A 23453-nucleotide genomic window follows, 5' to 3' on the forward strand; every position below is an offset into this window, starting at 1 on the left:
CTGAACACTGATCATGTACACCACGTTAGCAGATGTGCATGAGTATGACCCCTTAATGGTGTACGCTTTGTTATTGTGACTCGCTGTATTCCTGTCACATATATGTTGGCAAAGTTTGCAGCAGGGTTTGTTGCATTGTACTGTGCCATTCTGTGTAAGTGCCTGTTCTGGGGTCAGTTACTGCGTACCAATCTTCTTCTCAGGTTCAGTGGTTGCTTGAAAGTCACTATTGGGGGCTGAGGGAATATTTATTTGAGTATGGTGTCTTCTGAGAGTACTGGCTGTAGATCTTTGATAATTTTGCATATTACCTCTAGAGTTAGGTTGTAGGTAACTACAAGAGGGGTCCTGGTTGGGTTTTTCTTCTCTTTGTACTGTAGGAGTCTTTCTTGTGGTGTTCTTAGGGCAGATTTAATTTTTTTAGAAATAGTATTTTCACTATAGCCCTTTCGCCGAAATGCATCAGCCAGTGCGCTCAAGTGTTTGTCTCTGTCCTCAGGTGTTTGTCTCTGTCCTCAGTGTCAGAGCAAATGCGGTGGTATTGGATTGCTTGGCTGTAGATGACACCCTGTTTAGTGTGATTAGGATGGAAGCTGGAATTATGGGAGGTAGCTGTACCTGTCTGTGGGTTTTCTGTACACAGAAGAAGAACAGAGTGAGCCATTGCTGACAGTTATGGCACAATCCAGAAAAAACACACTGTGTTCTGAGAAATTCATTTTGAGTTTGATGGATGGAATGAATTAAATGATTCATGGAAGTTTAAAAGGCTTTCTTCTCCTTCTGTCCATATTACGAAAATATTGTCAATATAACGATAATATATGAATGGTTTATGAGGGTGAGTGGCTAGGAATCTGTTTTATAGGTCAGCCATGAAGAGATTGGTATATTGTGGTGACATTTTTGTCCCCATAGCAGTCCCTGTCATTTGTAAATAGATGTGGTAATTGAAATTGAAGTAGTTGTGTGTCAGTATAAATTCTGCACAGACAATACTGAGATTGTCAACCTCTCAAATCATCACCTCACAATACAGGAAACAGCAGTCCTATCCAAGGGGCTTACATTTTGTCCAAGCACCAAACTGGACCACATACAATTATACTCAGACTTGGAAGAATTCTTTAGAAGACTGAGGCTTAAGGAATTTTTCTTTGACAAAAGATAACACCACATTCAGCCTGGACAGCAGAAAAAAAGAACGTAGGCTTTACACCTGCAACAGGACGTAAAACATCCATTTGGACAATTACATTGAAAGCTTCCGCACGAGAGTAGCATCCCTTGTTACCACACAACAGAAAAAAACTACAGACAACCTCCTACCTGCAGAAAGAAAAGCCTTAAATAACTTTATGAAATGATAAAAACACCATCATCAAACCAGCTGACAAGGGTGGATCAATAGTTATCATGAACACCCAGGACTACATTCAGGGGCTGACTGGCAACTTTTAGCCCAGGGGGCAAGTACAACCCAGAGGCCCATGGTGCAGCGACTTGGCCCCCCTCACGCTCTGCCTCTCCCCCGGCTTCTCCCCGCCCCTGTCTGTCACTTTTGCCGTCTATGTAACAGTAGTTTGAATGTATTTATCGGTTTAGGAAATGTAAAGCACACTGGTAGTGGAGGGATGCCTTGTCAGGGCTGTGCACGTGCATGACTGCTGCGCCACTGGTAGTTCTGCCACTTACCGTATGAGGTGGCTTCAGAGAGGCCCAGGGGGCAATTGCCACCCTGCCCCCCGGCCCAGTCCGCCCCTGACTACATTGCAGAAGGAAACTGACAATTGTCTGATAACAACTACTACAAACAACTGGACCAGGACCCCACCAGGGAATATACGGAAGAACTTACTAAACTTATCAAATCCTTCCCAAAACACATACAGCAAGGATTACTTAATCTGTTACCTTCCAATCCTAACATGTGGACCTTCCACATGCTGCCCAAAATCCACAAGCCAGGAAACCCATTATTACAGGTATGGAAACAATTACAGAACAAATATCTGGCTTAATTGAAAACATTCTAAAGCCCCTAGTTATCAACACTGGGAGTTTTATACAAGACACCACAGATTTTCTGAACAAACTGAGCCAAATCACTAACCTACCTGCTAATACTATACTTGTCACCATGGATGTGGAATCTTTGTACAGTAACATCCCCCATAAAGATGGTATTGAGGCCTGTACCAAATTCCTTTCCTCCCATAATGTCAGACACAAATATGATAGTGATACCATTACCAAACTCACTGAATTTATACTGACACACAACTACTTCAATTTCAATGGCATCTATTTACAAATGACTGGGACTGCTATGGGGAAAAAAATGTCACCACAATATGCCATATACATACATATTACACACACACTCACCTGATCCCTGGATACACCGGCAAGCGTCGGGTGCAGCTTCTGAGAAGATACGCTAATAGCATAGTGGGAGCTAGGCAAAATACGCAGCCAGCTTCCTGGCTACACTAATAGCGTATCTTCTCAGAAGCTGCACGCAGCGCACCAGCTTGTCGGTGGATCCAGGGATCAGGTGAGTATTAACCACTTCAAGACCAGGTGTTTAGACCCCCTTCCTGGCCAGGCCATTTTTCCGTATTCAGAGCTGCGGTACTTTGGCTGACATTTATTCCGTCATGCAACGCTGTACTGAAATTAATTTTATACTATTTTGTGGGGACAGATAGAGCTTTCGCGTGGTGGTATTTAATCACCACTGGTGGTTTTTATTTTTTACTATATTAAGGAAAAATTATTGAAAATTTTTTGGGAAAAAAGTTTTTTCCCCCTTATATTGGGAAACAATGATTATTACCCATATTTTTGGTAAAATATAAAAGACGGGGTCACGTCGGGTAAATAGACACCAAACATGTCAAGCTTTAAAATTGCGCGCACCCGCGAAATCGCAAAAAACTACCATACCCAAAATTGACCATAGGCGACTCTTTAAAAGCTTTTACCGCGCATCAGGTTAGTGTTATCAGCGATTGATAGCCCTAGAATTATTGCTCTCATTCCGACGTTCGCGGCGATATGTAACATGTGGGGCGTAATAGGCGCAATCGTCGTATGCGCACCCTACGCCTGTTTGCATGCGTGTATGTATGGGGGGGACTTTTTTTTTAAATAGTTTTTTTAATTCTTTATTTGTAACTTTACATTTTTTGGGGGGGAACTTGGTTTTTTTTTTCCTATTTTTTTTCACTTAACTTTATTGCTATCACATAGGGGGCTAAGAAACCCCCCTATGTGATAGCAAAATATGTGACAGGTCCTCTTTATGGAGACCTAGGACCCTCCTGAAGAAGCTGATGAAGCAGAGAGCGACACAAGAATGCGGAAGTGATGTAATATAGATCAGTTCCGCATCCCAGTAGGGCTGCAACAACAACTAATCGACTAAGTCAATTATAAATCGATGATTGAAAAAGTTGTCTTTCAATTAGTTTGGCCCTGTTCACGGCTCCACACACGCCGCACCTCCTCCTCGCCTCAAGCTCGCCGCTGCCAGACCCGCATCCACGCTTCACATGCCGCACCTCCACCCCGCCTCACTGCCCGCCCACATCCACAATCGACACAGGGAGAAGTAGTAAGGAGGAGCAGGCGTGGGGGGATGACAGCCGTCGACAGAAGCAAGTTGCTGGAAGACTGCTCAGGTAAGCCTGCACTTTCCCCCCACAGCTATAGAGGACTACAGATCCCATCAATACATTATACACTGTATGTATAATGTATTGCTGGGATTTGTTGTATTGCTATATAGCTTGTGGTATTCTGCATTGCGCTGTGTAATATATCATTGCTGGTTTTTTTTTTTTAGTTTAATATATTTTTATTATTATTACGCATTGATACATTCACAATAATACCATTCACATTTGCACATTTCATAAATGTAGATAAAAGATGTACTCTATGTGTGTATCTAGTAAGGATAGCATATCTTGATTAACATAATCCATTCAATTGCATTCCCTTTCATTCTTATCTATACATATGGTTACTCATGCTTTCCCCATAACATTTATCCCCTTAGCCACAATTCTACTCTCCCAGTCAATCCACTACCACTCCTACCGTCATTTAGAGGGGTGGGGGAACTTTCCCAGTGTGTTTGTGTGAAACTATTTTAGTGTTGAGTCCTCAACCTTGTCCAGATATCCCCTTTCCCTTCCCTACTTTCTTCGTGTCTTCCTCACTCTATTTTGTGTATGACTAAATAGTCCAAACTATAGTGTCTATATGACTGTGAGATCCCCCACCTCCATACCCGAATACTTGTGTTCTTGTGTTAAAAAAAAAAACTGTTAGTCCATTTTCCTGTTGTGAATGTATTATATATTATGCCCCTCACTGTGTAACCTACTATCTCAAACCTTAACCCTTTTCCTCCCTAAGTGTTGTTCCTAACCCCCCTCCCCCAGTACCCATCATACTTTCACAAACTACCATACAAACAGGTCTAATGCTTTAAAGTCTATCAATGTATGATTAAGTCTGCCGTTATGTGCATCTATGGGGATTATCTATGTCGTAGAGACCTCTGCCTGTCTATATACTTCCCATTTCTCCCATATCTTATCATATTTATCTTTCCTATCTGCATCCCTTGCACTTAATTCTTCCATGTATCTTATTTAGTCCATTATTTTCCCCCAACTCTCCAATGAAGGTGGTTCCGTGGATTTCCAGCATCGTGATACACTTACTCTGGCTGCCGCCATTGTGAATTTTAAAATATAATTTTTTATCTTTTTTATGGGGCCAGGAATCAGTGTTAGTAGCGCAATTAGTGGGTCGCTTTCGGTATTCGAGAAATCAATCGCGCGGTATGCCTCGACCACTGACTCCCAAAACGGCTGTATTCTAGGGCAACTCCACCAGATGTGCAGGTACGTTCCCTCAACCAGACATCTCCAACATCTGTCGGATATTTCTGGAATTGAATGAGTGGTTCCTTCTGGACATCTATACCACCTGGACAATACTTTATAGTTTTTTTCCTGATAAAATGAAGAGGTGACAGAACAATGTACCATGGCAAATATTCTTCCCCATTCTTCTCTGATAGCTCTTTTCTCAAGTCTTGTTCCCACCTCTTCATATACTTTGTATGTCCTTTAGCATTCTCCTCCCTCAGTAACCCATAAACTACTGCTAGAGAGTGTGCAATAGGTGTGTCCTGTATACATAAATTTCTCAAAAGATGTAAATGGCCTATTCAAGGTGTTACCTATTCTAAGATGTCTTATATAGTCTAACAGTTGTGTTGCCAAAAAACAAGATTTCCCATTAGTTTGCCTCTCTGGTCTCAGCTCTTTTTTTCAGTTCTTCTTTTCCATTCTCTAGGAGTTGCCATAACTGTATAGGTGAAGTACTCTCGAGATCAAGGAGGGAACTCACCCGCACACCCGGTGAGAATTGTGGATTTCCCGCTATGGGAGTCAGTGGCCCGGGTCTGGAGGATAGGTTATATTTTTCCAAGGTTCTGTCCCAAGCTTGTAATAAAAATGGCAGGGTAGACCAACGTGGTCTATACTCTGTTGTCAGCCATGGGATATTCCTCAGAGGTATAGGAGAGATGTCTGTCTCTATTGTTACCCCCCCTTTATTTCTACTATTATGTATCCAATCAAGGATACTTGATGTTAAGACTGCCTTATGATATAATGCAAAATCCGGGATACCCAATCCTCCTCAATGTTTTGGTCTCATTAGTACTTTTGCACTGATCCATGGGGCTTTATTAGCCCATACGAATTTCATGGCTGTCGTTTTAAGTTTTTGAAAAAAAGAGATTAGGTAATGATATAGGGACTGTCTGAAACCTGTACAGGACTTTGGGCAGTATGTCCATTTTTAGAACATTTACCCTGCCCAACCAAGACAGACGTAGACAGTTCCATTTAGAGAAATGGGTAAAGATTTTATCTACCCAATCTCGGAAATTAATGTGGTAAAGAGTATTAAGATCTTTAGGTATATTGATGCCCAGGTACCCAATATAGTCAGGCTGCCATCTAAATAAATAATTCTCCTTGATCCAAGATTGGACTTTATCAGTTAATGAGATGTTCAAAAATTCTAACTTCGGTACATTTATATGAGAATTACTCAAGTCCCCGTATTTCTTCAATTCCTTAAGTATATTGGGTATTGATACTACTGGTGAGGTTATAAATAAGAGTAGGTCATCTGCGTACAAAGCCATTTTATGTTGTTGTGAAGGGCACCCCATCCCCTCCATTGAGGGATTGTGTCTAATTGTAGCGGCTAATTGTTCCATCACAATAACATATAATAGTGGTGATAAAGGGCAGCCCTGATGGGTACCATTTAATATAGGGAAGGGATCTGACAGGATCCCATTTACCCTTACCTTTGCTGAGGGAGTTGTATATAATGCCATCCCCTTAGATACAAAAGACTCCCCCAATCCCGTATGTAGGAGAGATTCTCTGAGGAAATGCCAGTTTACTCTGTCGAATGCCTTTTCTGCATCAACTGACAGGAGACAAAATGTTTTTTTCCCCCTCTGTGCAAGTGCTATTAGATTAATCACCTTGGTAGTACTATCTCTAGCCTCCCGCCCTTGAACAAAGCCTGTTTGGTCCATATGTATAATTTTAGGTAAGACCTTTTTTAGCCTAGAGGCCAGCACCATTGCATATAAATTTCAGGTCTAAATTAATAAGGGAAATTGGGTGATAGTGTCCGCATGCTGTTAGATCTTTCCCTGGCTTGGGGAGCACAGATATGTGCGCTTCCAGAGTCTGAGAGGGAAAAGGGCAGGCCTCTGTGGCTAAGTTACATACTTTCGTGAAAAATGGTCTCAATTGTTCCTCAAATTGTTTATAGAAGCGGGCCGTGTATCCATCGGGCCCTGGCGCTTTGTTAACCTTCAGTGATGCAATTGCCTCTTTTATCTCTTTTTCTGAAATTGGCAAATTCAGCTTTTCTCGGTCCTCCATGTCGAGCCCTGGCACATTAGCCTCTTTTATATACTCCCTTATTTTACTTATATAAATCTCAGGTGGCATATCTGCGTATTTCCCTCGTATTGAATATAGGGAGGCATAAAACTTTCCAAAAGGTGTCTACTATCGAGGATGGAGAATACTGAATTTTCCCAGTTCTATCTTTAATTCGTGTTATGTTATTATTGGGGGCCCTTGGATGAATTTTCCTTGCCAATGACTTTCCACATTTATCTCCTTCTTCGTAATATTGTTTTTTATATCTATGTCTGGCAATTAATGTTTGCTGGTACAGGACAATACGTATGTCTCTTCTAACCTCATTTAGTTGATTAGCATATTTTGATGTCACTTTTAACTTATTAATGGCCTCCAAGTCGTGTAGTTTCTGAAAGAGTCCCTTCAGCTTTCTTGCCCTCTCTTTCTTCAGTCTGGAACCGTGTTTGACTAAAATACCTCTGACTACACATTTTAGGGTCTCCCACTGTATGGGGATTGGAGTGGTGTCATTTTGGTGGTCTTTTATGAAGTTATTTATTGTATGTATCACCTCTTCTTGGCAGACTATGTCTTTCAGTAGATTATCATTTAGTCTCCATGTTCCGTATCTCTGTTTCTATTGTCTGTTTCTAAAGTCAGAGACACTGGGGCATGGTCTGACCATGGTATCGGGCCTACCTCGATCTCTGGTTGAAAATCCAATATCCACTGATGCATTCATATATGATCTATACGGCTATATGACTTGTGTACCGAGGAATAGTATGTGTTGGAAGCTAAAATAATTGACATCTATGATACATCTTTGATGGAAAGGTTCCTTAATATCGTGAGCTGCCCGTTGCTGTTTGATATGCAAATGAAGACCATCAAAGGGTTCTTGGGGCTGGACACTGATCAAAGGAGATCTGCTGGACTGTCATGTCCTGGGGCAAGCCCGACCCCCTGCTGGTATTTACTGCCCTCATCTGTGTCAGCAAGGCATATATGCTGGGATGGGGGCAGGGGCATATGATGGAACCTTCTTCCTGTGTGACACTAACCTAGCTGACCAGCAAGACCTTTGGACAAGACAAGTCTTTCTGAACTCTGCAATCAAGAATGTGATTCGCTGAGACCTGCTGGAGAGGCGTGTCCGAAGAACAGAGAAAAACCCATGGCTTGTGTGAATGAGAGAGAGAGAATGGTGTAGCTAGCTGTAGGAGCCTTAACCTCAATTCCTATCCCCAATTCCCCTTTCAAATTCCCTTCATTGTATTGAGAATGTATGTATATCCCTATTTGTAAATAAACCCAACACTTATTTAAGATTCAGTTGTTCATCAGTAATTTAAGGCACCCCCAAATCAGAGCACATTCTACAGTATGTAAAGTCTCTTTTTATGGGGTATAACATACGCCAACCATCTACCAACCCCATGTGATCCATTTTATTTCTAAGTCTTTTTAAAGCCTCTCGTGAAATGAGGTTTACCCGTGGTGTCTAAATTAGTATCGAAAATTAAATTCATGTCTCCCATCACCAACTTTATTCCCACCCCAAATTGCTCAAATCTACTCAATATCCCCATGCAAAACTTATGCTGCCCCTTATTCGGGGTATACATATTCAACAGTGAAAACAATTGGTTATGATAAGAAAATTTCATAAACACATATCTCCCTTTTATGTCTATTACTGTATCTATTACATTAATTTGTGCATTTTATGAATTGCCGAGACCCCCCCTTGCTTTTTTTTGGGGGTCTGTGCTGTGATACCATTTTGTGTAGTATTTATTCCTTATATCAGGAATAGCCTCTTTCTTGAAATGGGTTTCCTGAAAACATAATATATCCCTTCTTTGTTTGTGAAAATGATATAAAATCTGTGAGCGTTTTTCTGGTACATTAAATCCCCTGACATTGTATGTAGCCAATGTTAACCTAATCATTACTTAGTTGTATATTCCCCGTTGTAGTTTGTATCAGACCTATTCAACCCAATAAAAACCCAGTCTCAACATCCTAACTACTACGTACTGTCCCTTTCTAATCCTCATTTCACCCTTCATACTTACTTCATACAAACATTTACTAAATTCTTGTATGTAAGACATTTACAAGGACTCTCGCCTAGTTCAGGCCGACCCAGGATCACGTCACTCTGCACAGCTGACAGCTTCCACTGAAACCGCAAGTAACAATAGACTTAGCCTGTATTGCTCTGAAGACATAAGAGCACTGCCACATTCATGTATTACATTGCCAGTATCAGATTGCTATGCCTGATTCTCACGTAACTCGTATGGTCAGCCTGTATTGCTCAGAGCCAGAAGATCAATGCCACCTGCTGTCATATTTCTGTACTACCGTGTCAATATCTGATTGCTATGCCTATAATTCCCAAATAACTCATAGGCTTAACCTGTATTACTCTGAAGTGAAGAGTACTGCTTACTGTTGACAAAACCGTGTTCCTATATACATGTTCCACAACTTACCAACTATTAGATACCTTCCTAAGAGGACCACTTATGAACATAATATTGTGCGGTCCGCTCTTACCTGCCACTGTATGCCAGTAATACAGGGGGTATTATTAGTTTGTAGTGTATGATGTCTGAGGAAGCTACGCCCCCTCGCCTCCCATAAGAGGGTCATAGTAGCATTCCCATCCTGAACCACTTCCTCATCCGTGTGGGTTGTGCCATTAGATCCGCAGTTGAACTCTATAAGCATTGGGTGGATTATTACAACCATTAAAGTAGAAGAACACTCAATCCTCGTCCCCCCACAAGCCTAGACCCCGCTCCCCATTATTTATCTAGACCTTAAGCTTAAAAAGAAAAACTTTATTCTAAACGGTGTATTTATATTTATTTTTTGTCTATGGTGTCCCGTCTCACCTCAAACTCTAACAAACATCAAGGCTCTCCCACTTTCCTCTCCCTTCATAGCTTATATGCTCCCCGAGTCTTTACTGCTGTCGACCCCATTCGTTTGTTGATGTTCCTTCCTATTTAATTCAAATGGCCAGTCTGTCAGTTTTATTTGTGGTAGATCCAGGGTGTTCAGATATCCCATCAGGTCCTCAGGCATTGCTGTTCTTCCATTTTTGTTTGCCATCAACCGGAAGGGGAACCCCCATCTATATCGTATCTCCTTTTCCTGTAAGATCTCTAATAAAGGCTTCAAGGCTCTTCTGAGCATCAATGTTTGTCTTGAGAGGTCAGGGAAGATAGTTACTGTATCATGTTATTGATTTCTTAGTTCTAGCTGATATTAGGATGGCTTCTCTCTCAGTGTAATAATGAAGACGCCATATTACATCTCTGGTTCTTATGGGTTCTCTTTTGAGATAACCAGGTACTCTGTAGACTCCATCAATAATTAATTCAGATTCTGGGGTTTTCCCCAGGATAACGTTCGATATGGCCTTTACTGTTTGGAAGAGGGCATGTGTCTCGACCGACTCGGGAATACCTCGTAATCGTATGTTATTACGTTTACTTCTATTTTCGATGTTATCTACTTTATACATCATGTCCCTCATCGACTCTGAGTGAGCATTAATAGTTTGTTGTTGTATTTCCAGTCTGGAGATACAGATATCCATATTTTCCTCCAGTCCATTTACGCACTCTCCTATATGGGAAATGTCTGTTTTTATATCTTTCAGTTCCTCCTTATAGGTGGCTTCCAGTCTGGCGATATAGCCCTCCATATCATCTTTGTTTGGGAGAGAGCGCAGGCATTCTCCAAAGTCAAGCTGTTGCCCTCCTCTTGTGCCTGAAAACAGGCAAACTTAGGATTACCTGTGCTCTGCCTCCAATCCCTCTGGGCCTCCGTTCTCCTTCTAGGGGACTCCTCGGGGGGCGTATTGGGGAGTATTTTAGCCTGTGTGTGGTCATGGGTATCTAGGACATAACTGTACTGGATTACCCTGTATACTGTCCCGTTTATGGCCACCCATAGATGTATAAGATGCAGGTTCCAGCCTGCTACCCCCTTCCACCGACAGTCTAGCCCTGGTACCTGTGAAATACGATCCGATTTTCGTTGAGGAGCTCCGTCTCATGGTGGCTGTTATCGTCTGTGGTGGTGGCTGCGGCTGCTGTGTCTTTTTCTTCCCCCCCATCCACTGGGTTGATACTACCGGGGGCTTCCGAGGTCTGGTAGGCTTAGTGTCAGGCTGTGATGGGACTTAATCCCAATTCGCTGGTGTCCGGTATCCTGTATCTGGTGCAGGTGGCTGCCGAGAGCTTTGCGCTACGGGCGAGGAAAGTTCGTCAGAGAGAGCTGGTAAGGTCGTTGCTTCTCCTTTGCATTACAAGGCGAGGCTCGTGGACGGGCAACGCTGCGTCAGCGTCCTACGTCATCGGCCTGCGACCCCCCATTGCTGGGTTTTGTGGTACTCCTCTATAGCTGGTGGTATTCTGCATTGCGCTGTATAAAGGACTACAAATCCCAGCAATAATACATTATACAGTGCACTGCGGAATTCCCTACCCACTACCCACCTGGGAGCTACCACAGAGCCCCCTCTAGTTATCAGGGAGCCCCCACTGGCCACCACAGAGACCAGCAGAGATTCCACACTAACCAACAGAGAGCCCACACTGACCACCTGGCAGTCCGCATTGGCCACCTGAGAGCTTAATTAAGCAGCCGCTTCTGTTGCACCCACATGCACCCGTGAAACTCTCTGGACCCCTGGTGAGAGCCCGCACAGCCCACCTGAGAGCTCACACTGGCTGCTGGGCACCGAGAGCCGATTTAATTGCGGATGGCATCGGCGCCCAGCGGTTGTGGTATTCAGGATTGTGGGCGGGGTTGGACTACAGGTCGCAACCGCGGGGCGCAGATGCCATCCGCAATTAAATCAGCTGTCGGCGCCCAGCGGTTGCGACATGCAATGAAGATGATTAGTGCCCCCCCGATTTGACTGTGGTATCTTATGTGCCCCCCCATATATTGTTCCTAGAGTCGCCACTGAAGGAGAGGCAGCTGTGTGCGCCATCTCTTTGCTGTTTTCGGCCGAGCCGCAGTCAAACTAGTAGATGCGGCTGTGTTAAAGTGGCAGGGGGAGTGTCCCCTGCCTCCCGGATCCAACAGACACTACTGTCACCGCTTTAACACAGCTGCACCCACCTGCTAAAAGGTGAGCATGTGTGCTGGCATGGAAGGAGCTGCCCATTAACGCGTGTGTGCGGGTGACATCCCACGGGGATCAGACTGTGTGTGATGGCTGATCCTGGAGATGTTGCTATGTATGTGTCATTCTAACTGCCCAGTCTGCCGTGTATTGTTTCTGGTCTGAGGTCTGCAGTGTATTGTTTCTGGTCTGAGGTCTGTCTTGTATTGGTTCTAATCCGAGTTCTGCCGTGTATTGGATCTGATATGAAGTCTGCCGTGTATTGGTTCCGGCCTGAGTTCTGCCGTGTATTGGCTCTGGTCTGAAGTCTGCCGTGTATTGGTTCCGGCCTGAGTTCTGCCATGTATTGGTTCTGGTCTGAGGTCTGCCATTTAGCTCACTTTCCAAATTGCCTATATTGGTCTAGATTTTGAAATTCTCCTACCAGTTCCCCAGCAATTCATTTGAAAAATAATGTAGAGAAAAAATTTCTGTGACACAAGAATGTCTATGCAGGTGGGACGTGTGGGAGGGGCTTGTATATGGGCGGAGCACAAGGGGGCCCCATAATCTTGTGTTGCCCGGGGGCCTCATGTGTCGTCAGTCGGCCTCTGGTGGGGGCCCAATCTACTTGTCCCTCATGACAATGAATTGTCCTGATAAAAAAAAATATTTTAACAAAATCCTGCTTTTAACCGTGCTAAGAAGCACTTTTCATTGGTCAGTGTGGTCAGAGAGCACAAGGAGAGAGAAGAGACAGCCAAGAGAGAGGGCTGGTTCACTCCACAAAGTTTGCGTTCCAGAGTGTTCAGCCTCTAGAACGCACCGGAATGCAAGCCGGACGGCTCCCTGCGTTCCAGCATTTTTGCAGATCGCTCTGGACTGGAACGCAGGCACTGATGTCCCTTCTTTCCGGGTGCGGGCAATTGCACTGCGGGCAGGGGGCGTGGCTGCGGTACCATTGACTTCAATGTACTGCCACGCCCCCTCCGGCCCCTGAATGCAGGTGTTTTTTCGTTGGTAGATCTCATTGAGCTCGTTATTTGAAAAGTAAATCTCAAGAAGAAAAATTGTGGGCACCACTGCCTTATGGGATAACATTTGGATGTGACAAGCTCTCTTTATGGAACCTGTCACCTCCAATACAGGAGATCATTGTGCTCTATCTCCTTTGACAGCTAAGACAGGAAGGCTGCAGGTAGTGCGTTCCGGTCTCACTGTTATCACGAAGCAGAGCAGCGAAGGGACGTCCTCCGCTCTACTCCCAGCTCTACATCCTGATGTAAATTTGCCATGGTTCCGGGTCCCCCAGAAGAACGGGGTAACTAGGTGGTTGTACCGCCACCCAACATCATTTGTACAATACGAGTTGTGGCTTCCCCTGCTATACGTTTAGCCCCAAGCAGGGCTAAATGTAGTAAAATGTAGTAATAATTAAAAAAAAAAAAGACAATGGAATTGCATGTCCCGGGCATTGGGCGATAAGAATAACACCCCTGAATTTAGCCAAGCCCCAACAGCCCCCAGCAGGTCTGACCTCTGAGCCATCTATACCATGTACACACTCCTCAAAATAGTACATACATACATATAATAGAAAATTACCCCGTGTTGTGCATGTAAATGAAAAGATAGTGATCAAACATATGGCAAAATACAGAGTCAGTGCTAAGGTGTACACAAAGAAGAAAAAAAACTCAGACACTCATTAAGCAACTTGTGTATATGAGGCCTAAGCCACCAAGCAGCTAGAAATATCCCATATACAGACTCCCAGATGGCAAACTTCCTGTGGGGTCTGAGCAAAGATGTAACCTAGCTGAACCTTAGCAGATAGATGTCTTGTTGCCACATCATGTGCCTGTTCATGAGCACACCATACAACATGAATGTAGACAAAGTGATATATGTATAAGTGAACTGACTTCAATGTTGTGTATGTAAATAATACATAGAGAAAGAGCACACTGCAGAAAATATATTATTAGTGTATTCATCTAAGAGAGACTCAACAAAAAATGTGTATGCAGGCGAGGCCTATGTTGTCAGCAATTAGAATCATCACATATCATAGGTATAACCTAGTCACTGGTCTCCTAACAGATTACTAATGTGTAATATGGCTATCCAGTGGAGGAATTCATGAGGATAGAAGACGACCAAGGTCGAACACAGTAACCACTGCTCATAGTAGGCACTGGAACCATCAAGAGGTACTGCTCCAGCCCTTGGACCTGGGCATGACCCAAGGTCTTAGGTGGAATAGAAAGCCAAATAGGAGTCACAAAAACAAGAGGCGTATTCAGTTGCTCTGTTGCTGCGAGTGCTGAATTAGCAAACCACGGCTGAATGCTACGCTGCAAGTCAGAGCTGAGCACTCACAGCAGAATTGAATGTCAATGCAGAGCGGTGAATGTGAGGGAGGTGAGGACATTTTAACTGTGGACACACCTGGTAGCACTAGAGAAAGGTGCCTGAACCCTGATGGAGGAAATCAATTCAGTGTGGGAACCTACAATGTAATGTTTTGGTGGACGAGCACACCAAATATTTGTTGGAAAATGATATCAAAAATATTATCACAATTTTTCTTAGCACCGAAGCGTTAAGTGAAACTGCTGCAGCGAAACAAAGTGCTGCAGAACAGCTACTCAGCGCTTGGCCATGCAGCTATAGATTTTCTGCAGATTTTCTCTGGTCAGATGGAAAAAGTGCAACAGATTCCTCCATTTACACTTAACTGTGTGGATGGAGTAATCACCACCTGGGCCAAGCTTCAGTATCTTGCTAGTCGCCCCCCCGCTGGCTCTCAAAACACCTGAACAATGCCTTCATCCAATCAGACTGTTCGGGTATTTTGGGAGCCAGCGGGGCCGACTAGCAAGATATTGAAGCTTGGCCCAGGTGGTGATTACTCCATCCACACAGTTAAGTGTAAATGGAGGAATCTGTTCCATCTTTTTTATCTGACCACAGAAAATCTGCAGATAATTGTAAGCTGTATGGACAGCTTTAGCCTGAAGCTTAACCCCAGTGCAATCAGAAGTCCAACACCTGCATGAGTTAATGAACATTCATTAACCCCATAGTGACAGGAGACGTACACTGTCACTAAGTGACCAAACGACTGCTCACATACACGAGCAACTATTTGGGGCTCTGTGATGCCGGTAACTGCTGAGAATCAGCAGTTACCATTCATTAATAGATGCCTCAGTATTGAGGCATCCGTTAATGAAAAAGTTAAAAGGAGAACTATGGGGTTCTATCTTTTTTTTATCAATGCATTCCTTAGGCTAAATAAGTAAATAATGTAATTTACTCTAATTAGCCAAAATGCACAGTAAGGCTGTAAAACCTTATTTAAGGTGGTGGGCGGGGCTAAGCGCCGCAATGAGAAGGCATTCTGACGGGATCCTCCCCACTGATGACTGACAGTGATTCTTGAGAGCTGCTGCGCGTCCACGAATATATGGACATGCGCAGCAGCTCTCTCCTTACCTGATCCGATCAGCAGGGATCTCCAGTGACATCATTTACCATATATGGACAACAGACACCCGATCCCTTTTAGGAACTGGATGTCTGACAGTGATAGCAGTGTGGTATCTACCGTAGTTGCTGTCACTGTTTGACAGCTGGTACAGATCGGGATTGCTAAATCCTGATGTGTACTGGCTTTTTGCTAAATGTTTCAGAACAGAAACGTTAAGCTACACGTTTCTATTCTGAAACATTGTTGCAGGCAATAACACATTAGGGCTGCAACTAACGATTATCTTCATAAATCAGTTGGCTGATAATTTTTTTGATTAATTGGTTAAAGAAAAAAAATGAAATACCATCTATTATTTAAAATGAAATACACAAATGGATTGTTACAAAGTTTATTTCAGAATAAAACGGTATGCGCATTTTTTGCCATCGCACCACACTGGAACGCACGGCATTGCAGTACTGTACGTTTCAGTGTGGGCGATCACACTGTGGGTGGGAGGCACGTTTGGGGTGCCATTTAAATGAATGGCACCACAACACAAATCCTGCAGCAGAATTTGTCAAGCCGAAATAAAAAATTACTTCTCCCACCTTTATTTTATATTTTTTTTAAATAATTGTATATTATACATTTAAATTTGTTTTATGGATTTAAAATAATATGAATTGTAAAACTCCAATAAAATAGCCAAACTTTTATTTAAAATAAATAATAAGCCCGGTCATCAGTTTAGAGTTAGCCACGAATATCGGCAGGAAAATTATTGCTCTCACTCATTGACGCTCGCGGTGATATCTGACATGTGTAGCGCAATCATCGTTTTGATACGTTGGTGCACCCAACTTGTGTTTGGGTTAGTAGTCGCGTGTTTGCGCGGTTGGGAAACTAAACTGTTTGTGGCTTATTTTTTATTTTATTTAACTTTTTATTTTTATAACTTCATTGCCATCACATGGGATCGCATATTTGAGATGACAGGTTCTCTTTAGGGTGACATTAGGGGGTCTATTAAACTATTAGTCATTCTCACTACCTTATCTGTGGCTATTAGTGACAGCTAATCCCAACATATACTGGGTCAACTGTCACTCTAATCTAATAAGAGCTGTCATTAAATGCTTCTGAGAAAAAGCATTTAGTAACAGCTCTGTACATGCTGAGATCCGAGTGACAGTTAAGTTAATATCTGAAGTGGTTGGGAGCGAAGGCCCCTTTTATTTTAATTGTGGAGGATGCATTTTCTGTTTGAAGGTGTGCAGATCCTCTCTCTCCTGTGCTGTCCTGGATGTATTGATCAATACTGAGTTGCATTCATTTGTGTATTTTATATATGCTTGGAGTTCAAGTTTAAAGGGTAATATAATTTTCCCAGGTGAATTTGGAAAAAAATGAACTATCCTCACTAATCTTCCCCTTCCCCCTCTCACTGCTGAACAAAGACTCCTTCCCCTGTGTGGCTTCTGCTGTATGACCCAGTCACTGTACACAACAGTGCAGCAAGAAGAGCTTCTCATTAGTCAGGGAGCAGTTGGGGGAACATGGCAGATTGGCAAAGATAATTTAATTTTTCCAAATTCGCCTGGGAAAGTGGAATTACCCTTTATCTAAAACTTGTACTAGAAAGAGTTCTGAAATATGCCTCTAAGAAAAATTTGAAAACATGTTACACTTACAGTACATGGACATTGAGACGTATATTAGAACATAAAATATATATTTTGTTATCTAAACCTATAAATAATTATCAAAGATTTATTATGGAAGGAACACAGAAAATAGCAATTTGTCTAACAAATCTGTATTTCAAGGGGAAGGACTAGAGAGGCTTTTAGTGCAGACATACCCCATGAATGGCTGGGATAAAAGGAATATATTTGGCTCAAGGCGGGCATGATCACTCAGTGTCACAGGTTGGTTTATCTGTAACATGAGCATCACTCTGCAGAGCCTGTCACCTAAGAAAATTGCTAGGCTTGGGAATCCAAGTATATAGCCCAGAATGTGTACAACTTGTGAGGTAACCAAATTTTATTTATCTCGGTTGATCAACCACCCTATATTAATCATCCCACTTCTAGATGACTCAAAAATTCTCCCACAGCAGAACTTGTGAGAACCATCAAGAAAAGGTACTACAGGTACCAAACGTGGCAAAGAGGGGACAGGGCTTGTCCTGCCGTTTTGGAAAATATGCTTATTGCTAATGAGATGCAAAAACTTCTGTTTACTCTATGCTGGAGACATGTAATTAGCCAACTGATAAATTCAAGGTTGCCATGAGGAAATTTAGTTGAAGAACTGATCTTACCAAAAAGAAACCCTCAACACCCTTCTCTTTTTCTTTGCAGCAACGATCGAGGGGGTGAACCACTTCTGCGTCTGGCCCTCAATGAGAACTGATGGAGGACAGGAAACTAGACCCCCTACCTGTGCAGAGGAGCAGTCTGGGGTGCAGATTCAAACAAGTGCAGCAGAGGAAGAGGATAAAAGGTGGGAGAGATCAGAGGACAAGCTAGCATATGAGAGATCAGAGTCTCCACCACCTAGGTTCCTGTGACGTTTCTTCTCCAGCGAGAGGGAAAATAAAAAATAAAGACTGGATGACAGAAGGACTTCCTTTCAATCAAAGACCTGGTGACAAGTTTTCTGACCTAGCGAGAGGGGCTTCTGTCTTATATGCTCTCCTAAAAGGGAAATAACATTTTTAAACAATGAAATGTCTGCTGGAGAAGCAATAGAGAGTCTACTACAGTGTGGTAAATAAAAGGTAAACCTTAACATATAGCAGGAATCAATATAATGTATGATATAGTGAAAACTCTGCCCATGACATCTTCAAAAGGACTGGAGAAAATTATGATCAGCCATTAATGATGTGGGTCTGTTATTTCTTTTGGGAAGGATCCATGAGTACAGTTATAGTCTATTCACAGTCATCCCTTGCAGTTAATCAACAGTTTGTTAACCACTTGAAGTCCGTGGTGTTAAACCCCCTTCCCATCCAGGCCATTTTTCATTATTCAGCGCTGCGGTACTTTGACTGACATTTATTCCGTCATGCAACGCCTTACTGAAATCAATTTTATACCATTTTTTAGGGACACATAGAGCTTTCTTTTGGTGGTATTTAATCACTACTGCGTTTTTTATTTTTTACTATATTAAGGAAAAATTACCGAAAAAAAAAAAAAAAACTCTCTCATACTGGGGACCGTCTGTTTGGTTCCACCTTGGATGAGATCATTAAGGATCTGACAGGGGGGTAAGAGTACCTTCCTCCCCCAGGCGCGCAAGAAGGATCAGCGCCGGAAGCCTGGGCCTACTTTTTTTTTTGCCCCCCCCCCGCCCTCCGACAAGGGCGGTAAGTTTAACAAACCCTTCTCTTCCCAATCCTCCCAGCGTCCGTGGCAGCCACCAAAAGTATTGGGACACCCTCCAAATCATTGGATTCAGGTGTTCATGAAATTTCCTTGCTGCTACATATTCCGCGGTCAACTGTTAGTGGTATTGTAACAAAGTGGAAGCAACAGGGAACAACAGCAACTCAGCCACGAAGTGGTAGCCAACGTAAAATGACAGAGCGGGGTCAGCGCATGCTAAAGTGCACAGTGAGCAGAAGTTGCCAACTGTCTGCAGAGTCAATAGCTACAGACCTCCAAACTTCGTGTGGCCTTCAGATTGGCACAACAACAGTGCGTAGAGAGCTTCATGGAATGGGTTTCCATGACCGAGCAGCTGCATCCAAGCCTTACATCACCAAGTGCAATGCAAAGCGTTGGATGCAGTGGTGTAAACGACGCCGCTACTGGACTCTAGAGAAGTGAAGACATGTTCTCCGATTGACGAATCACGCTTCTCTGTATGGCAATCCGATGGGGATGTGTCTGGGTTTGGCAGTTGCTAGGAGAACGGTACTTGCCTGATTGTAATGTGCCAAGTGTAAAGTTTGGTGGAGGGAGGATTATGGTGTGGGGTTGTTTTCCAGGGGTTGGGCTTGTCACCTTAGTTCCAGTGAAGGGAACTCTTAAGGCATCAGCACACCAAAACATTTTGGACAATTTCATGCTCCCAACTTTGTGGGAACAGTTTGGGGATGGCCCCTTCCTGTTCCAACATGACTGCGCACCACTGCACAAAGCAAGGTCCATAAAAACATTTATGAGCGAGTTTGGGGTGGAAGAACTTGACTGGCCTGCACAGAGTCCTGACCTCAACCCGATAGAACACATTTGGGATGAATTAGAGCGGAGACTGTGAGCCAGGCCTTCTCGTCCAACATCAATACCTGACCTCACAAAATGTGCCTGTGGAAGAATGGTCAAACATTCTCATAGACACACTCCTAAACCTTGTGGACGCCTTCCCAAAGAGTTGACGCTGTTATAGCGGCAAAGGGTGGGCCAACTCAATATTGAACCCTACCGACTGGGATGCCATTAAATTTCATGTGCATGTAAAGGCAAGCATCCCAATAATTTTGGTAATATAGAGTATATACATACATACATACATATACACACACACACACACACTTACCTTGGATCTGGCTTCTTCAACTAGGAGAGCGTGACACCAACAAAGACAATTGAAGAGGACTTTTGAAATAACATTAACATGTTAAAGCATGGATGAGATTTTAGAGACTAGCATAAGATTTACTTTAAATCTTAAGCTCAAGTTGTGTTTATGTGAACAGTAATTAGCACAATGCAAACATTTACGCAGGTTTGTAATCAACAAATTCTGAAAAATATTTGGCATGCTTGGTCAGCTAGAAAACACAATTGCACAGCACTAACTCCAGTTCTCCATACTGCCTTCAGCATTTCTACAATTCAGTTTGTGGACATACTTTTGAAAGGGTAGATCAGGGGGAGGCAACCTCTGCACTCCAGTTGTGATAAAACTACAAATCCCATTATGCCTCTGCAAGTCATGTCTGTGGCTGTCAGGGTCTCACAATGCCTAATGAGACTTGTAGTTCTGCATCAAATGGAGTGCAGAGGTTGCCTACATCTGGTGTATATTTACCAAAAACAGATGGTTCCCATGTTTATTAAGATTCTATGCAGACAATTGCTTACCTAAAAACTTCTTTTACATGCAGCATGAGTTCTGGTCCAATGCCATCCCCTGGGATCATTGTTACTGTGTGTCTTCCTCCATACTTTGCAGGTGGGGGCTAAAACCACAGAGAGCAGAGATGCTAGACTGATATATAGATACTCAAGAAGAGAAGTGGTTGCGTTGATCAGAGCAATCAAATAAGTGCCAAAATGCATTAGTAACTGGAAGCTTTGGTTGCTATGGGCAACGCATCCACTTATTTATGTAGTTTTAAAAATAAACAGTGATTAGTATTGCTGCAGCTTAAGGCCAAACAGCCATCAAATGCATCGGAGCTAAGAATTTAACAACTTGGAACGAGATTCATCTCCCCTACTTATAAAATAATGATCACATAAATGATAATTAGTATGCGATTAGCCTAAGACACAAACAAGTTGATTAGAAGCAAATAAAGCAGAACCCAGGAGTTAATTCTTAAAAATGCATTTAAGTACCTAACCTATTGACTATGTACCTTATTTGTGAATCACTTGGCTGTAGATGCTCAAATCATCAGTGAATTTGTGTTGACACTGTCCTTTTTGGAGGGTGGCTACTTTTGTTCCCCATGGTTTCTGTGTGTCCTTCAGAAGGACAGCGTCAGCAGGAATTCAGAGATTTGAGGATCTACAGCTGAGTGATATACAAATGAGCTACATTACATAGTCTCACATAGTCCGGTTGAAAAAAAAAGACATGAGTCCAAACTATAGAGAGAAGACATTTTTTTTTTAAATAAAAAACACATTAAAAGTCTCTTCCCCCATCAATGCTGCTTTAAGTACTTACCTTATGTGTTGCCTCTTGATGCCAACATCTTCCTTCCACTCACTTCCAACACTCCTTCAAGCGCTGGTGCCGCTCTCCGATCCTCTTTCTTCCCGTGTCCCATGGAGTCTGTCTGGCGTGCATGCTCCTGGCCGTGTGTGCATTCATTGACATCAAGTCTCTCTTCCTCCCCCCACAAGTGATATAGACTGAGCATGCGCCCTTACACACTTCATCCTGCACGGTCGTTCAGGAAGCTGTGCTCTACAGCCGGGATCGAGCGGCGCAGACACAGGCAAGGTATTACCCATTTGCAAAATTTGTATAAAATGTTGTTGCATACATCTACTGCTTGCTAGCAGTAGATATACAGGTGAAACTCTATTAGAATATCGTACAAAAGTTAATTTATTTCCCTAATGCAACTTAAAAGGTGAAACTAATATATGAGACAGACTCATTACATGCAAAGCAAGATAGTTCAAGACGTGATTTGTCATAATTGTGATGATTATGGCTTACAGCTCATGAAAACCCCAAATCCACAATCTCAGAAAATTAGAATATTGTGAAAAGGTGCAATATTCTAGGCTCAAAGTGTCCCACTATAAAAAAAAAATAGACTTTTAATAACACTTTAAAGTAAATTTCCACCTTTGCAAGTGATCCACATTTATTGTGGTAATGAAGAGGTGCAGTGATTATGTATACATGTGCACATTTTCATGACTCACATTTTAGGCTTTCCTGGGTTTTTTATAAATCAACATTTTATTAGGCCTTAAGCTTAAAAATTTTCTCCACAGGAAAATCAGTCAGACACCAGGGTTGGATGGTAATTAGGCTTTAAACAGCTCTCCCCCTCCCTGTTATTCATTGTAAAATGATCACCAAACAGCTCTGCCTTTACAGAGAATATCTGTAAAAAAAATCAGTCAAGGCTACTGGACTTGCTGTAATTTTTTTTTTTTTCTTGAAGACATTTCACTGGACATCCGATCAGCTTTCTCAATTCAGAATGACATGTACAAAAAATTATCTGGGAATAAATATGGTGAATGTCGCTCCAATCCACATAATCTGTTATTGACCTGCACAGAGAGCGATGTTAAAAGAGCATTGTATGTGGCAGACAATAGATGTCTCATCCCCCTACCTCTATTCAAGCTTGGCTTCTCCATTTTTACATAAATAGCCTCTTTCACACCTCTTTTAAACCAGTCCTCCTCCCTGTCTAGGATGCGTACTTGACTGCCTTCAAAAGGAGTGACCTTTTTCCTTTAGGTGTAGGTACACTGCCGAATCCTGACCAGAAGGTTTGGCTCTTCTATGCTGTGCCATACGCTGGTGTAGCTGCTGTTTTGTTTCACCGACATACAATTTTCAGCACTCCTCACTGCACTGGACTGCATACACAATGTTGTGTATGCAGTTGGGTCTTTTGGGTGAACCAGTTGTTGCCTCAGTGTATTGCTGGGTTTAAAGCAGACAGGGATGTGATGTTTTTTTAAAAAACCCTTCTTAGTTTCTCAGACACCCCAGCTACATATGGGATGACCAAATTCTTCCGTTTGTCATGCTTTTCACCCTCACTGGTACTCTTGGCATTCTTTCCTCTTCTTTCCGTTTTGACAAAAGCCCAGTCTGGATACCCGCATGTTTTAAGGGCCCCCTGAGGTGTTTGAATTCCTATGTCTTGGCCTCTGTTTGGTGGGAATTTTCTCTGCCGGGTGGTGTAGATTCCTGATGACTCACAGTTTGTGGTCTAAAGGGTGGTGGGAGTCAAATAGGGTGGTAGGATTAGCAGGGAAGCCGTCCCCATGCTTCTCGTCACTGGGTGACGAGTCTTTACACTAGGAGCTGGCTTTCTGGCCAATCAGGAAGCCGAGCAGCAAGTAATTACACGCTGCACGGCTTCCTGATTTGCCAAGAAGCCGGAGAGGGTGGAATGACA

The 23453-nt window shown here is 42.8% G+C and overlaps 1 protein-coding gene across 1 annotated transcript in view; it reads right to left on the reverse strand.

Annotated features, from left to right (window-relative positions):
- IDH3G (isocitrate dehydrogenase 3 (NAD(+)) gamma) overlaps positions 1-23453 on the reverse strand; it is a 111449-nt gene that overhangs the window by 62150 nt on the left and 25846 nt on the right. Inside the window, exon 6 of the mRNA XM_018573692.1 lies at positions 20707-20804. Coding sequence (XP_018429194.1) covers positions 20707-20804 — 98 coding nt within the window. The remainder of the gene's footprint in view (positions 1-20706; positions 20805-23453) is intronic.

The sequence above is a fragment of the Nanorana parkeri genome, unplaced genomic scaffold, assembly GCF_000935625.1.
Source record: "Nanorana parkeri isolate BGI_ZX_2015 unplaced genomic scaffold, ASM93562v1 scaffold2490, whole genome shotgun sequence".
Taxonomy (NCBI): domain Eukaryota; kingdom Metazoa; phylum Chordata; class Amphibia; order Anura; family Dicroglossidae; genus Nanorana; species Nanorana parkeri.